The 17396-nt window shown below is 37.8% G+C and overlaps 3 protein-coding genes across 4 annotated transcripts in view; all 3 read left to right on the forward strand.

Annotated features, from left to right (window-relative positions):
- Positions 1-1415: 1415 nt before the first annotated feature.
- On the forward strand, positions 1416-9631 carry LOC307135042 (flavin-containing monooxygenase 5-like). The gene is made up of 9 exons (XM_079831195.1): positions 1416-1547; positions 2829-2980; positions 3130-3318; positions 3432-3597; positions 7222-7364; positions 7477-7676; positions 7799-8154; positions 8553-8625; positions 8760-9631. Exons 2-9 carry the CDS (start codon positions 2849-2851, stop codon positions 9187-9189), a joined length of 1689 nt encoding a protein of 562 aa, XP_079687321.1. The 5' UTR covers positions 1416-1547; positions 2829-2848; the 3' UTR covers positions 9190-9631.
- A 2663-nt stretch (positions 9632-12294) lies between these two features.
- Positions 12295-17093, forward strand: LOC307134768 (flavin-containing monooxygenase 5-like; the record flags this gene model as incomplete). Its single annotated transcript, XM_079830765.1, has 5 exons — positions 12295-12441; positions 12602-12790; positions 12899-13064; positions 13406-13548; positions 16983-17093. The coding sequence occupies exons 1-5, from the start codon at positions 12310-12312 to the stop codon at positions 17091-17093; spliced, it is 741 nt and encodes a 246-aa protein (XP_079686891.1). The 5' UTR covers positions 12295-12309.
- prrc2c (proline-rich coiled-coil 2C) overlaps positions 14930-17396 on the forward strand; it is a 52238-nt gene continuing 49771 nt past the window's right edge. For both annotated transcript variants that reach the window (XM_079831159.1, XM_079831160.1), the window contains exon 1: positions 14930-15321. The gene's annotated coding sequence lies outside the window, so the exon portion shown is untranslated. The remainder of the gene's footprint in view (positions 15322-17396) is intronic.

A 17396-nucleotide genomic window follows, 5' to 3' on the forward strand; every position in this document is an offset into this window, starting at 1 on the left:
TCCTCTAGAAGTAACCTAATAATTCTAATTTCCTTTAGGATTTCCAGTGGTTGGACGCATTTATGACACTCATATACCCATCATCACACTTTCTGAAAACGGATTACTGTATGGAATGGAAGGATGCTGCCAGATGGTAGTACGAGATATATGCCATAACCACCACCACAGCTGTTAAATACATTTATTTACATTTTTTATAGTCATCTTTATTTCCTACAAATACTTTATTTTTTTTCCTGTTGGGTGTTAATATTCTTCCTCCATCTCCTCTTCATCTGTCAGTGGTGCTGAAGTTTGGCTGGCCTGAGTAGAAGTCAAATGTTAATGTCATTACCCTGATTAATAAATGTAACAGGTGGGATCAGAGAACATTTCATTATGTGAAAAGAGCATAGAACCTTTTCACATTTCTGGGTTTCCGAAGCTGAAGTCGTCATAGTTGGGTTAACTCTTATAGCTGTGAATGAGAGAATACATTAAATATATATTTTTGTGTCTCCATTTGCTCAAATAGCAAAAGAAAAACTCCACAATAGTGATTTCACAACTTTCAAAAAGATGGAAAAATTAAAGTGAGATTGATAACTGCAGTGAAAAGAGAGAAAGATGTTAATTTTAACTATCACTCCCATAGACGCTTTATTAGAAACACTCTCACAGCAGCGGTAACTTGATTTTTGTAATTTGATGCAAAAGTAATATAATACAATGTATTAGTGTTATAAATGTACATACATAAAAAATAAATAAAAAAAACATTGCAGGATTTACGATATTGATGACCATTAAAACACGTCATCACAGTCTGTGAAAAGGGTCTATGTGGGAAAAGCTGCTGCACATTGGACACTGAATGATATTTATTTAATATGTCAAATGTTTGTAAAGTCATTAAACCAACACCCATGAACATTTTATGCTTAAAGCTTTATCTGATTGAATTATGTTTTTATTTTATTTTTTATTTTTAGCTGCTGCCACATTCTTTGTTTGCCTTTTGGATACCATGAAAATTAAACTTAATTAAAATAAATAAGAATTAAACTTGTGTATTGACCCGGAAGTATGCAAACGTCTTTTTGTTGGGTGCTGTTGCCATGGTGAATCGTAATTTCGGAGCTCCATTGATCGTGGCTTTTCATAGTTGGAATGCATGAGCTTAACTCAGAGTCAGTCTACTCAGAGTTGATTGAACTACCTCAATTCAGCTGTTCTGAAACCCAAAACTCAGAGTTTCCCATCTCAGAGTAAGTCAACTCAGAGTTCAGGTTTAAACTCAGAGTTTGTTGAACCTCCTTTCTGAAACAGGCCCCTGGTCTACACACACACACACACACACACACACACACACACACACACACGCAGTAGGATACTTTGAACAGGTGCGATAACTGCGATCCAACACAATAGTTCAACATTAATTCAACGTACATATTGACCAGAGTGTCGGCCATGATTCTCCGCCTCTTTTACATCTATGCAGGGGTGTGGTGAAGTGTTTGTGTGGAGTGAACAACGTCTATAAACTTCCTCGCTACTGCTTGGTAAGGTCGCCCCTTTTACAGTCTATCTATGGGTTCGCCACATACTTTTTATTGACATATCGCTTAACGTTACGTGACTTAACGAGCTGTTTGTCCGAATCTGACTGGAATATTTATATTTGCGTGTGTTCTCTCTTGTTGTCAAAGCTTTAGCAAGTCGATTTCACAACAGACCCCGCGGGTAGGCTACACACCGCAGTAAATAGTTTGCGGTTTGAAATTAAGATTTATTTTGATTTGTCCGAGAATCCACGTTCCAAAAGTTAAGTTAGTCACTTCACGTGCTATCGGAACTATTGTAGTTTCCTTGTTGGCGCATTCCTGTTATCCAGTAACATTTCGGCTTCCTAATTTTTGAAAGAGTTGCATGTTTTTCATATTTTTAGCATTTAACGTTGTTGTCAAATTATTATTTAAAAATGACTCCTCTAACAGGGTGGAGCGGAGCATATAGGGTGGTACACGACAGTGGATGATTTTTCCGTCACTGTTTGCCATCAGTTATATAATATAACGAGGACATCAAATTGAATGCATAAATCAATAAAAAGGTGTGTATAAAATAGAAAGTTGTATTTTTAATGTCTATTATATCCGTTTAAGTGATAATAAGACCTAAATATGTAATTTAAGCCATTTCTTATAAATATGTGACTCATTTTATAGAAAATATTAGTAAGTAAATCATAGAGACAGAAAAGTTACTGTATAACAGGAATTACCCATTTAAGAAAATTGGACATGAACGCCCTCTCAAGTCAAAATTTGAATAGGATGAGCTCGAATTCACGATTTCAGAAGTGGGAAGTAGGACATTTCCGGCATTAGCTGACTGGAATCAGCGTCATCTTGACCAGATTTGTGCTAATTTGTGAAATATTTCACAGTTCAGTTTTGCTCAGTTAATTCCCTGGGTGCCTAACTTCACTATTCTGATTTGTGAAATATTTAGCAGAAAATCAAAACATTCACAAATCACAATTGTAAAATTATGCAAAAAGAAAATGCATAATTGCATATGAAATTAAATTTATCACGATGACAATTTTTTCAAAACTCATTTCTACCACAAAATGCTATGCATAATTTGAGATGTGATGGAAATAACACTGGTGGATAGTTTCATGCTTTGGAAAATGACAAAAATCTTTAGAAGATAATTAAATCATATGGGTTTCAAACAAAAAGTGTGTGCATAATTGATGACATTTATTTATTTAAATTTTTTTTGTGAATTATTCATTTAAATAAAATGTTTCGATCATCTGCATCTGCCTAAAGTCTGACAGTTGTGGATTATCATGGCTAAACGTGTTGCTGTGATCGGAGGAGGAACCTCGGGGCTGACCTGCATCAAATGTTGCCTGGATGAAGGCCTGGAGCCAGTGTGTTTTGAGACCAGTGATGACATTGGAGGTCTATGGAAGTTTAAGGTGAGATATGTATATTTGATTGGGCGCACTGAAGTAGAAAAGAAGGGGGCCAAGCACTGAACCCTGAGGCACAGTTCATCGCAGACCATAAATATATTCAAAATGCTGCAAGAAACTGATGCAGTTTGTTTACTGTTTTTCCATCTTAGGAAAATCCAGACCCAGATCGTGCTAGCATTTACTACTCATTGATTATCAACACTTCAAAGGAGATGATGTGTTTCAGTGATTTCCCCATCCCTGCCCACTTCCCAAACTACATGCACAACTCCCTCATCATGGACTACTTCCGAATGTACGCTGATCACTTCCAGCTCAAACGGCACATCCGTTTCCAGGTCTGGCCTGAAAAGCTTGAATGTGATGTTTTATAGGAATATTCTGTACCTCATATTTATCTTAGGTTCAGGGTTTTAGAGATTCTCTATTATTCATGTTTTGTGTTTCTTAGACAAAAGTCCTTCATGTTACTCCAAGGCCAGATTTCCCTCACTCTGGTCAGTGGGATGTAGAGACCGAGTCCAAGGATGGCCGTAGAGAGAAGCAGGTGTTTGATGCTGTGATGGTCTGCACCGGTCACCACTGTCACCCTCATCTCCCTCTAAAGGACTTTCCAGGTGCAGTACATGTGATGGCTAAGCAAACACAGTCTATGTGCAAAGTGCAGCAACATAAAGTCAATAAAAGCCAAACTGGGACTTTTATAGTTCAAGAGTCATTAGACCTTATCACAGCTCTTGTACAACTGTTGTATCATTAAGCAGAATCCCAGGCAGAAATACTGTTTATGATTAGTAAGTTTCAAGTTTTGTAAACTTACAAGTTTAAAATGATTCAATAACAAGTCAACGCTTTTACTTATTAGTTAACAATTGTTACAATATATACAAAATTAATATGTGGAAGTTACTGTCAGTGCTTTTGCAAGTCGATTTCACAATACATTCCCACATATGTTACACTAGTGGTGACACACCATGGTATTTCATACGGACTGCATGACACAGAGCCATACTGTAACGGTTGTGTTGCGGCAGGAAGACAGAAGAATAGATCCAAATATTCCAAGTTTAATTCAAAAATCCAAGACAGGCAGGATAAACACAACATATAACGGTGACTGGACAAAGACTGAGTGAACAAGAGGAACTAAAATAGCATACAGAAATGAGATAATTACCTAAACACAGCTGAACAGAACTAACAGAACATAGTAACTACGAGGGTTACTATGGAGACAGACAAGTGGCGGGAAAAACAAAACAGACAGACAGAGATGTGCACTAGGGCTGCACGATTAATCGAAAAAAAATCACGATCTCGATTCAAACATAAATGCGATCTCATTTCTTAATGTTGGCGATTCACTTCCGTGTATTTCCCTCAGATCATGCTGCGTTCACGCGTTATTGGTCACACTCACACAATAACAAAACACTAACCAATCAATCATAAATCTCCACTTCTCTCCTCTCCCTCATTGGCCATGTTTCGCTGTTACTGACGTGTAACAAGACGGCAGAGCAGATCTAAACGGAGTCAGACTTGTAGCGGTAAGAGGTAAAAATTTACCGCAAACTGTGCACGCGCGCACGGCAGAGAGGGAGAGAGAGCGAGAGACCTTGCGTGTGTGTGCTGGTGTGCACCTAATGAAGCGCATGTAAGACGGAGAGCGTCCTGATTGGCTTGTTTCGGTAAGTCAACCAATCAATTGTCAGTGCGGGCGGGCTTTTATCTCTTCTCCCGAACCGAATTAATCAGTTCAGTGTATCTAGAAACTGGAGCGCCATGGCAGAGGGAGAGTGCCACAAAAAACGAAAGTATAAACATAATGACAATCTTGCACGCTGTACAGTTTGTTACTGACATGTTATGTTTGAGTTAAACAAGTTTCATTTCATGTGCATATTTTTCAGGTCGGCTAGTTGCCAAGGCTACATTAAAACAACAAACTCCTTAGACCTGTTTAAAGTTGCAATGAAATATAAATAAAAGCAGTTTACATAAATAGTATAAGCAGCTTATGTAAATAGTAAAAGTGATCTACATAATTTTACATATTTTTTTTTTTACAAATAATTGCATAGGCCTATAGAAATTATATATTAATGATATATTATATTATAATATACAAGTAAAGTCATGTTCTGTGGTGAAATTCGGGATACTTTTCCTCCTTTCATGTTTTTTTTATTTTTATTGGGGGGGCGTACCTCCCTGAAATGACTTTTTTCAGGTTGGGATGTCTGTAACACTGTCTTAGTACATTAAGCCACGTTAAGCGTTTTCTTATAACATTTTTTAAAAAATATTTTATTTATAGTTTTCATTTTTTACAAAAACGCAAAAACAAAATGAAACAACGAAATAAGACAACAAAAACCCTCTCTCCACAAGGCAAGATATTAAATAATCATAAAAATTGAAATTAACGGTAATAAGCATATATTTACATCTAGTCTGTCTACATTTGTTGTTTCTACATTTTAATTTAATTGTAACTAATTACTTTTATTTAAAATTGATTCATTTTTTTTAAAGTATAAGAAAAAATGAGAATCGTGTAAGAGAATCGTGATCTCAATTCCCATGGAGAAAAATCGTGATTCACATTTTAGCAAGAATCGTGCTGCCCTAATGTGCACATACATGTGCTAGTTGCTTATGCTAGACAAATGATTACATAAGAACAGTAACGGACCACCACCACATTTCAGTATACTTAGGTTCCCTTGACAAAAAGAATTGTTCTTAATTGTATCGAATGTGCACTTGTAGTGTAGGCCAGGGGTTTTCAAATCTGTCCTGGAGGACCCCCAGCCCGGCACATTTTGTATGTCTCCCATATTTGACACACCCACTTCAGGGGGTATTCCAGAGAGCAGGTTATGTGACATACCTGGGTATAGTTAAGAGTAAGCAAGTGGATAACCTTTCGGTTCCAAAAACGGAGGTAACTTAAAGGGTATGTAAGTAGCCATAGCAACTCACTCTCTGAACATAACCTGCTCCAGAGCAGCTCATGATCCAGGGTTAGTTTGCGTTGTTATATAGATAAATTATACACTGATCAGGCATAACATTATGACTGGTAAAGTGAATAACAATAACAGTGAATAATCGGAGGTGAAGTAGGAAAAATGGTTATGTGTAAGGATTTGAGCAAGTTTGACATGGGTCAAATTGTGATGGCTAGACTACTGGGTCAGAGCATCTCCAAAACTGCAGCTCTTGTGGTCTGCTGTGGTCAGTATCTATCAAAAGTGGTCCAAGGAATGAACAGTGGTCAACCGGCGGCCAAGGCTCATTGATGCACGTGGGGAGCGAAGGCTGGCCTGTGTGGTCCGATCAAACAGACGAGCTACTGTAGCTTCAATTGCTCAAAAAGTTAATGCTAGTTCTGATAGAAAGGTGTCAGAATACACAGTGCATCGCAGTTTGTTGCGTATGTGGCTGCATAGCCACAGACCAGTCAGGGTGCCCATACTGACTCCTGTCAAAAGCGGCAACAGTGGGCACGTGTGTGTCAGAACTGGACCACAGAGCAATGGAAGAAGGTGGCCTGGTCTGATGAATCACGATTTCTTTTACATCACATGGATGGCCGGGTACGTCACTTATCTGGGGAACACATGGCACCAGGATGCACTATGGGAAGAAGGCAAGCCGGCTGAGGCAGTGTGATGCTTTGGGCAATGTTCTGCTGGGAAACCTTGGGTACTACATCCGTGTGGATGTTACTTTGACACGTACCACCTAACTAAGCATTGTTGCAGACCATGTATAACCTTTAATGGAAACGGTATACCCTGGTGGCTGTGGCCTCTTTTAGCAGGATAATGTGCCCTGCCACAAAGCAAAAATGGTTCAAGAATGGTTTGAGGAGCAGAACAATGAGTTTGAGGTGTTGACTTGGCCTCCAAATTCGCCAGATCTCAATCCAATCGAGCATGTGTGGGATGTGCTGGACAAACAAGTCCGATCCATGGAGGCCCCACCTCGCAACTTACAGGACTTAAAGGATCTGCTGCTAACATCTTGGTGCCAGATACCACAGCACACCTTCAGGGGTCTAGTGGAGTCCATTCCTAGATGGATCAGGGCTGTTTTGGCAGCAAAAGGGGGACCAACACATTATGTTTTGCCTGATCGGTGTATATTGCATTACATAACATAACTTCACTTTAACAGTGCTATCCTTTCTATATTATAGTGGCTAATGGTCCAAATCCTCTCTTTAGGAATAGACATGTTTAAGGGGAAATTCTTCCACAGCCGTGACTACAAAAACCCTGAAGAATGGCGAGGAAAGAGGGTAGTTGTGATTGGCATTGGGAACTCCGGAGGAGATATTGCTGTAGAGCTGAGCAGAATGGCCAAACAGGTGATATGCCACAACTACAGTATAAATAATGATAGTGTACTGTATGAGTTATACTCTTATTAAAGCCTCTGCATTCCACATTGTTTCCCTTACTTCCCTTCCCTAATTCCAGGTTTATCTGAGCACCCGAAAGGGATCTTGGATACTAAATCGTGTAGGAGAAAAGGGTGTTCCATCAGATATGATGTTTAATAACAGAGCACTAATGTGGTTTCTTGGATTGTTGCCCGTTGGATATCTTAACAAATTGGGGGAGAAACAACTCAATAAACGGTTTGACCACAAGCTCTATGGGCTGCAGCCTGTGCACAGGTACTGGAGCAAACAAGACTCTGATGATGTTTTGTTCAGAGTTAAATACAGCATATTATCTTAAATATTATATTGTGTTGTATAGTTTTGTATTGTGTATGTTGTTTTTTTTTACCTGACAGAGTTTTCAGCCAACATCCCATGGTCAATGATGATTTACCAAACCGGATCCTCTCCGGTACCGTCTCGGTCAAGCCGAATGTGCAAGAGTTTCGTGGATCAAGTGTGGTTTTTGAGGATGGCACAGTTGAGGATGACATTGATCTGGTGGTGTTTGCCACAGGCTACACTTTCTCATTCCCCTTCCTGTCTTCACATGTAATTCCTGTCTCAAAGAACAAAGTATCCCTGTACAAATACATGTATCCCCCAGCACTAGAGCGCCCAACTTTAGCCGTGATTGGTCTGATCCAGCCTCTGGGAGCCATTATGCCCATCTCTGAGATGCAAGCACGCTGGGCCACACGTGTTTTTAAAGGTATCAAACATGATGCTGACCTTCTGCACAGACAATTAAGGGCTGTTCTTGAAATATATGTTCATATTCATACAATTCAGAACAACAAAGGTCTACTTATACTATTAATCAAGATTTCTATTACCAAAACATTTTGTAATGTTTTTCATGAGCATTTTCTCTCTGACATTTAATTAAGCAAAGACTTTTGACAATTAGACAATGACCTTTTCTTGTTTTGGTCTGGTCTGGGTCCTTTTGGACTGGTTTTAAATTCTGAAAGTGACAGTATGATGACAGTACTTAAAATATTTTTCGGAAATTATTCTTTTAGTTTTACTTCAAAGTAATATATGAATATGTCAGAACATTAAGTACACAGTGTTTTTGTACGTAACAAACTGTGATATGCTCACTAGGACTGTGCAAACTGCCTTCAATGAATGCAATGATGAAGGACATTAAAGCAAAGGACAATGCAATGACTCAAAGGTTCTCCACACTTCACCTCACATGACTATATAACATAATTTACATAATTATAATTTATAATTATAAACATAATTTCTACAGTTAAAATGTCATTTTAGTGTATCTTGATGGCTCTTAATCATACTGTCCCGCAGGTATGTGGCTGCTCAGAGACACACCATCCAGGTGGACTACATCCCCTTCATGGATGAGTTGGCTAAACAAGTGGGTGTCCGTCCTTCTATGCTGAAGCTTCTCCTGACAGACCCTAGACTGGCTCTGAACATCATCTTTGGGCCCTGCACCCCGTACCAGTTTCGTTTGCACGGACCGGGCCGGTGGGAAGGTGCACGGCAGGCCATCCTGACTCAGTGGGATCGAGTCACAGAGCCCCTGAAAACACGCTGTGCACCAGAGCCACAGTCCCAGCGCTCCTCTCATTCACTCATATTCTCAGTGTCTGTTGCAGCGCTGCTGTCTGCTCTGTATTACTGCAGGGCCAGTCTGCACACACTCATAGCAGACCCTTTATCGCTCCTCGACAAGATCAGGACTTTCTTACCATTGCCAGTGACCACAAAGTGATTATTATATATATATCAGGAACTTAACATACTTTATATGAAATGTAACAGCATAACAAGGGCTTCAATTGGGGGTAGATTGTAGTCAACATCATGAAAATGTTATAATTGACTTTATAAAGTATAAAATGCTTGACACTGAATAACAAAGTGCCATATCATTTGAAACACAGTTTGTGTATAATGGACATTTAATTTCATTGTAAAATAATTGATTTGATGTCCTGTTTCATATGTAATTAAACTATTTTGTTGTGTTAAAATTCCAAGTATTATCTTATTGATGTATTACAACTGCTGCAGTTGTTAGCATGTGTGGTTAGCATGTTAATTAATATATATGTTGATATTGAGAATAGTAAGGCTGATTAAATTGTTGCAAATGTATTTTTGAAACGGTGTAATTATAATATTATATTAATGAAATAAAAAATTATAATCTTTTCTCTCGGCTCACATTATTTCATTCACCAGCTATTTCAATACTTTAGTGCATCCTGGATCTGTGGATGCGGTGCGATTAACAGGACTTTGGCGATGAGATGTAGCCTAAACCTATTATCTAAAAAGAACAATAACGGACCACCACCACGTTTCATTATACTTAGGTTCCCTTGACAAAAATAAGTGTTCTTAATTGTATCAAATGTGCACTTGTAGTGTAGGCTACTTAAAATCTTAAAAGTATATACCTGCAGATAGTATAATATTAAATGAAATAAAATGCTGTGTAGAGTAGGCTACACTTTCAAATTAAAAGTTTTACTTTAAACTGCATATTAAATCATCATGTTTAACAATCTGTTGTCGTATTTTAAAGTAGGCTACACTTATTTTAATGTGTTGACTAATATGGTAAAGACAGAAAGTAGTTGATTATATATAGCTATAGCTATGCCTTTCATTTATAGTGTAAATGTACTAAATTGCAACTTCATTACAAATGTGTAAGTACAAATATATTTAATTACATGAAATTCAAATTTCAATAGAAATTAAATTAAAGTATAATTTAGTTTACCGTAAAAGCTTGTCAGTATATTTGACAGTGCACTTTAAATGTAATTCAAAGACAATAAAAGTAATTTTTGCATTACATATACTTAAAGAGATAGTTCACCCAAAAATGAAATTTAGCCCTTGATTTACTCACCCTCAAGTCATCCAAGGTGAATATGAAATTCTAAGTTAATCTAAGTTATATTTTTTAAAAATGCCCTGGCTCTTCCAAGATTTATAACGGCAGTGAATTGCTGTTTCTGTTTTGAAGTCCATAAAAGTGCTGGGGGGTTAATAAAGGCCTTCTGAAGCGAAGTGATGCATTTGTGTAAAAAATATATCCAAATATATAACTTTACAAACTGTAGTCTCTAACTTCTGCTAACTGTCGTACATGTGATCACGAGAGACTGGCGTTCCAGCGTATGACGTAGGACGCTCTGGTGAGAACATGCTAGTTTCCCCAAAAAAAGAAGTTTTATTTTGCTCTATCCTCTGCACTCCTGCGTTCATCACCAGAACTTACGCTACACCTGTGTTACGTCTTACGCTGGAACGCCAGTCTTACATGAATGCGGGACAGTTAGACAGTAGAGTAAGTAAAGTGAGTAAAGTTTTAAATATGGATATTTTTTCTTACATAAATGCATCGATTCGCTTCAGAAGGTCTTTATTATATTATGGTCTTAAAGAGAGAAAAAAAAGAAGATTGTCATATATAGGCTATCTAGGATGACTTGAGGGTGAGTAAATCATGGGCTAATTTAAATTTTTGGGTGACTAAGTGAGTCAAAAAATGACTAAGTTCAACTGTAAGAATGCTAAAGTGTACTTTTTCCCAAGGGTTACATTATGCTTTCAAGTCACCATGAAATCGTAACTGACAATTTAATTTCCTTTTTTTATGGAATATGTGTCCTTGTTATCTTTAATCAAAACAACTGACCATGAGAGCAACACTTGCAGCGACATCTCTTCTCTGATGACGTACTGGCGCGAGGACAGGACAAATCACTCACTTGAGATCACTGCAGTTCATAATTTTAAGTCACGTGACTGGCACAAGAGACCTGGAGGCCAAAACATCCATAGAACTGCTGAACAGGCATGTCAATTTTCCATCTGTTTCAGGCCATGAATATTTTGAATATTTAGCTCACCTCTCAAAAGAAGAACAAAATACAAGTTTTGGACACTTATGATCCATAGGTCATATACAGTGCCTTCTGCAGTATTTAAATTACTATACTTAAAGTATCTTAATGTACAAATTCAGTGTACACCTTATTGATGATGCATATATAGGCAAGCAGATGAGCCCAGAATATGAACACAATATGCTAAATGGTTATAAGCGTCTTCTTTGTAATGGTTTTCTGTTGAGAAACTGCATGTTGTATTTATATTCTAGGTTCATTTGCTTGCCTGTACATAATATGCATCATCAATAAGGTGTATTTTGAACTTGGTCTTTTAATATCACTCTCTTATTACATTAGTACTTAGTATGAGCCTATAAAAATGACTGGCTGAACTTTGCTCTAAATATTTTGAGCTGTTGTTCAGCCGAAATAAACTTTGTTGAATAATTTTCCTGTTAAGCTGCTTTGAAACAATCTGTATTGTATAAAGCGATGTATAAAGGTGACTTGACTTTACTGTTGGGCAATAGAGGAAAGTCTTCTTGGGCATTCCATTAAGGGTGTGACATGAAAACTATGAATAGCAAACCACAACAAAAGGAAGTTCTGCCTTACATTTGTTCTTGTTCGAGAACCCATTTCACTTGGATATGTATCACAACAGGGAAGAAAATACAATCACAACTTTAATAGTGCTGGAACCTTTACTTAGCTCCTCACTTTATCAGCTGTTACTGCAATTAATTGTAGCTACAGTAAACTCTGGTAACTTCTTTACCAACGCTGTCATCAAACGCATATGTTTAAAGTCCATATTTATTTTTTCAGAAACTGAATAATAATTTTATCGTTTAGTACTAAAATCATAGCAGCGTCTTCTTACCACAACTGAGATGTCTGAGATATAGAAACCAGTTTAAATCCAAAATCTCATTATTTATTTCTACCATCTGCCTAAAGTCTGACAGTTGTGGATCATCATGGCTAAACGTGTTGCTGTGATCGGAGGAGGAACCTCTGGGCTGACCTGCATCAAATGTTGCCTGGATGAAGGCCTGGAGCCAGTGTGTTTTGAGACCAGTGATGACATTGGAGGTCTATGGAGGTTTAAGGTGAGATATGTCTATATGATTGGGCTCACTGTAGTTGTGCAAATAAAGAAAAGAAGGGGGCCAAGCACTGAACCCTGAGGCACAGTTCATTGCAGACCATAAATATATTCAAAATGCTGCAAGAAACTGATGCAGTTTGCTTACTGTTTTTCCATCTTAGGAAAATCCAGATCCAGATCGTGCTAGCATTTACTACTCATTGATTATCAACACTTCAAAGGAGATGATGTGTTTCAGTGATTTCCCCATCCCTGCCCACTTCCCAAACTACATGCACAACTCCCTCATCATGGACTACTTCCGAATGTACGCTGATCACTTCAAGCTCAAACGGCACATCCGTTTCCAGGTCTGGCCTGAAAAGCTTATGTGAAATGTGAAGTTATACTGTACCTCATATTTATCTTAGGATTTGGGGAATTCAAAGGTCCAAAAATTCATGCTTTGTGTTTCTTAGACAAAGGTCCTTCATGTTACACCAAGGCCAGATTTCCCTCACTCTGGTCAGTGGGATGTGGAGACCGAGTCCAAGGATGGCCGTAGAGAGAAGCAGGTGTTTGATGCTGTGATGGTCTGCACCGGTCACCACTGTCACCCTCATCTCCCTCTAAAGGACTTTCCAGGTACAGTACATGTGATGGCTAAGCAAACACAGTCCATGTGCAAAGTGCAACAACGTAAAGTCAATAAAAGCCAAACTGGGACACTCATAGTCAACTTTAGGTGTACCAGAGTCATTAGGCCTTATCACAACTCGGTTGTAAAATTAAGAGAAAACTCTCTCACACTTTAATGTTGAATATAATTTTTATATATAATTTATAATAATTAATAAGTTTACAGGGCTCACAAAGAATAATTCAGCATCAAAATATACAATATGCAGTTGATAGATAGATCCAAATTATCCATACTTTTCCATATTATACATATCTATATTATTCTGTACATATCCTCTCTTTAGGAATAGACACATTTAAGGGGAAATTCTTCCACAGACGTGACTACAAAAACCCTGAAGAATGGCGAGGAAAGAGGGCTGTTGTGATTGGCATTGGGAACTCTGGAGGAGATTTTGCTGTAGAGCTGAGCAGAATGGCCAAACAGGTGATATGCCACAACTACAGTATAAATATAGTGTATGAATTATTATACTCTTATTAAAGCCTTCATATTTATTCCCATTCCTCTTTGTAAACTACCCACCAATCACATTTTGATACATTAGAATTTAAACAATACATTTATTTTACTTTAAAAGAACACCTTATCCAAAAATGAATATGCTTGCCAGTTGCCAGTGACCACAAAGTGATCACGTAATATCAGAAGCATATTTATATGCAATGTAACATCAACAAGTGTGCTTCAATTAGGGTAGATTGTAACAGTGTAAGAAAAAGAAAAATTAGGTGAGATTTTTACATTCTGTGAATTAGCTGTATAACTTCCAGCTATCACTGCGAATAAAAATGTAACAAATATAAGTTTTATAAATATATTTGTAATTATTTGTAATTGTTAAAGGTATAAATGTATATTTTTCCAGCATACACAAGCTATTTTAATCAAGTATGAGCATAATCAATTTCATCCAATTAATATCAAAATGTGACTATTATTATCAACAAATGACCCTATCAGTTGTTGTAATATTAATGAGAAAAATAAATAAATAAAAACAGCTCATAAAAGCTTGTGTTGAAATGCATTTAAATATATAAACTGGGCTGAAGCTTGGGTTATATGCTGTTTGTGAAAAATACTGTTAAAAAATAAAGTAAAAGGTTACATTTATATTTTTACATGTATCCATCTGTTGAAGAAATTTAGGTTGGATATTGATTATTCTAATGATTTTGTTCAAATTCAACAGAAAAAGCCTATTGTTTAAAACCTTTTTTTGTGCAAGTTTTGGGGGGTGGATATTGAAAATTTTATTTAAAAAAAAAACATAATATAACTATTTTATAGGCTACAGTACATCAAAATTATTAATCTTGAATATTAGCATATATAATTTTAAATATCCACAAATATTTTATGAATATTATTCAAGATTAATAATTTTGATATAGCTTACTGTATGTATGTAAAATTCCATTTTCTTGTTCAACGTTTTGTTTTTTAAATGAAAAATCCACATACACTAAAGAAATGGTCAGGGTCAAAACCAGAGTTCATTTCCTCCAGGAGACCATGGACTTATGGTCTCTTATGGTCTCTTAGAGCTCATGTTTGTTATATTTTTGTAAGACCTACTATTTTTTAGGTATTTTTTAGGAGTTTTCTATTAAAGAATGGCTGTTATGTGCACTGGCATATTAGTGTAGATATTTGTATAGTTTTTCTAATTAAGAGAACAGTCAGCTAGGCTCCTTTCAACAAGTATAAAGGGCGCCATCTGCTGTGTCTTTGATAAAGGCGCTTTTTCAGCCGCTGACGCTGCGCAGCGCCTGTACGCGGTGACGTCAGGCTCTCGTGGATTGGCGCTCTGCCATCTTTGATTGTGCGACAGGCCGCGGCGCGAGCGGGGCCCTCTCTCGAGCGCACGAGACACCGCCAACCGCCCGTTACTGCTCACCTCACACAGGCGGCGCGACCAGAGAGAGAAAAATAAAGAGAAAGAAAACGACAGAGAGAGGGAGATAAGTGCTTCTCTCTCTTTTGTGGAGGAGGTTTTGTGGGTCGCTAACCGCTCGGCTAGCTGGGACTAGCATAGCACGAGCTTTTGTAATCCACAGCCGGCCACTCACACATACATACATACATACACACACACGCTCGCTCGCTCAAACACAATACAAAGGGCCAGGACTCAGACCTTCTGGACGGGATAAACGATATACCTGAAGAGAGCAACGGGACCGGCGGAGACAGGTATGTTAACGGTTGATCATTGTGCTGCTGCTGCAGTGGTGTATGAAGAGAAAAGATTGAGTCTAGCTAATGTTAGCACTTCCATGAGCAACGACAAATCACGCAACCAAAAACCAGTTTTCTTATTTTCTCACACAGGTCAGCATTAATATGGGCAGGTTTAGTGTAAAAATTGCAAAAAGATGATAGCCAGAGGCAGAATTTGGGGATGAATGGGGTGTCTGGAGGCCACCTCACAGGGCCCAGTTGACCAGCCCATTTCAATAAATGACTCATTTTGCCGGTAATATCGGTGGTATTTGGGAAATTGTTTGTTTTGTTAAATCATACGTTTGTTGCATTCGCACGACCTCAACTCGATAGTTATATTGTTGCATTTAAAGCTGAAAGACAAGCTCGCAGTCCTGAGGAAGGGACTAGTTATCCAGTGTCCTATTCTTGGTTGTGCAGAGGTAGGTTAGCCAAAGGTGATGGCTCACATGACTATTACAGATACATCAAACAAAATATTAAAATCAGTGCATGCAAACGTGCAGCCACAACTTCCACTTTACCACATGCAAGATGCACACAGTAGTGCTGCATGCTTATTCCCCATCATGTTGAGCATATGCATGTGATTTAACCCTATACATTCATCTGTCATATTTGATGCATGAAAGCTTCTAAATTTAGCAAGTCCTTTTAGTATAATTATAAAAATGTCTACCGTTTTTGTTTTTTTGCTGCAAAATATTTAAAGAGGGAAACTTCAGAATAACTTTTATATTGTTAGTAATATTTTAAGATGAACATTTACTACACTCAAGCAACTTACGTTTGTTTGATTATCCATGCAACATTTTTGTATTTAGAAAATAAAACATGATACAACAGTTGTTTTAGGAACATTAATATGTACATCTCTCTATCATTTGTATTTTATGCTTTGCCTCCACAATAAACCTACAGACCTTTTTTCATAAAACTAATGTAAATGTTATCTTACTAAAGGCCTGTTCACACCATTGACAGTAACTAAGTTGTTAATTCTATGAGAATAGGGAAGTCTTTCTTTTTATACTTTATCTAAATGTTCTGTTCATATGTCGTGCTCTACAGGGTTAAACCTAAGATTTGCCTATAGCATCTATCTTAATGGATACTTCATTCTTTTGTGATCCACATCACAAATTACTCATTCCTTCTGTATGCATGATGTTTTGTGGGCCTTGAAACTAGATCCGTGAGGTTTTGTGAAAACAGCATTAAACTGAGCAAGTCAGAAGCTTTTTGGGGTCAAAGCACAACAGAGTCTTTCAACAGAAGCAGGAACAAGTCAGATTTGATTCATCACAGTGGCAGCAGGATGGAAAAGATGCTTGTGAGCGTCAGTGAAGGAAGACTTGATCGTTTAACTTCCACTTAAAGAACTTTACATATTCATAAGAGGAAATGCCAACAAGGACACCATTGGTTGAAACAAGACCAGCCTTGAGGGGTGTTTAGCAAAGAAAGGAGTGAAGCCGCAGGAACAGCGGATCAAGTGAATGTTTTGAAGCTTCCTGGTAACTGCGGATCTGTTTGAGCTGTGAGGTTTCATACTAGAGTGCTCCCTTCATTTCTTTAAGACTGCCCCTCACCAATTTATTGAAAAGATATTGACTTTACTCATCCCTCAGGGGCTGCGGCTCAGTGCAGTGATTGCTTGGATGCTCATTTGGGAATATCAAAGGAAAGCAGCTATTGGCGCGTGTATTTGGGAGGCAGATGGCCAGGTTATGGGGGTGTGATTGGATGTCAGAGGTTGGGGTTGAAAGAATAAAGATGTTTTAATTGAAACCTCCAGTGAATCTCACCATTTTAGACCGAATTCTTCATTGCTTGTACTGTGCCTATACCCTGCTGTATGTTAGTCTTCCTCTGTTTACAACGCAAGTAAAATGTGTCACAAGCCTGGAATTTGTTACTTAAAAGGCATGTTTTCCAGCCTTAACCATTTTGGTCTTAGACATTCAAAATATGAGTCACACTCTTTAGGGGGTTTTATCCATTCATCTGTCTCCGTCTCCTGTCCTGGCCGTATGGAATAAAGA

The sequence above is a fragment of the Gobio gobio genome, assembly GCF_949357685.1.
Source record: "Gobio gobio genome assembly, chromosome: 12".
Taxonomy (NCBI): Eukaryota; Metazoa; Chordata; class Actinopteri; order Cypriniformes; family Gobionidae; genus Gobio; species Gobio gobio.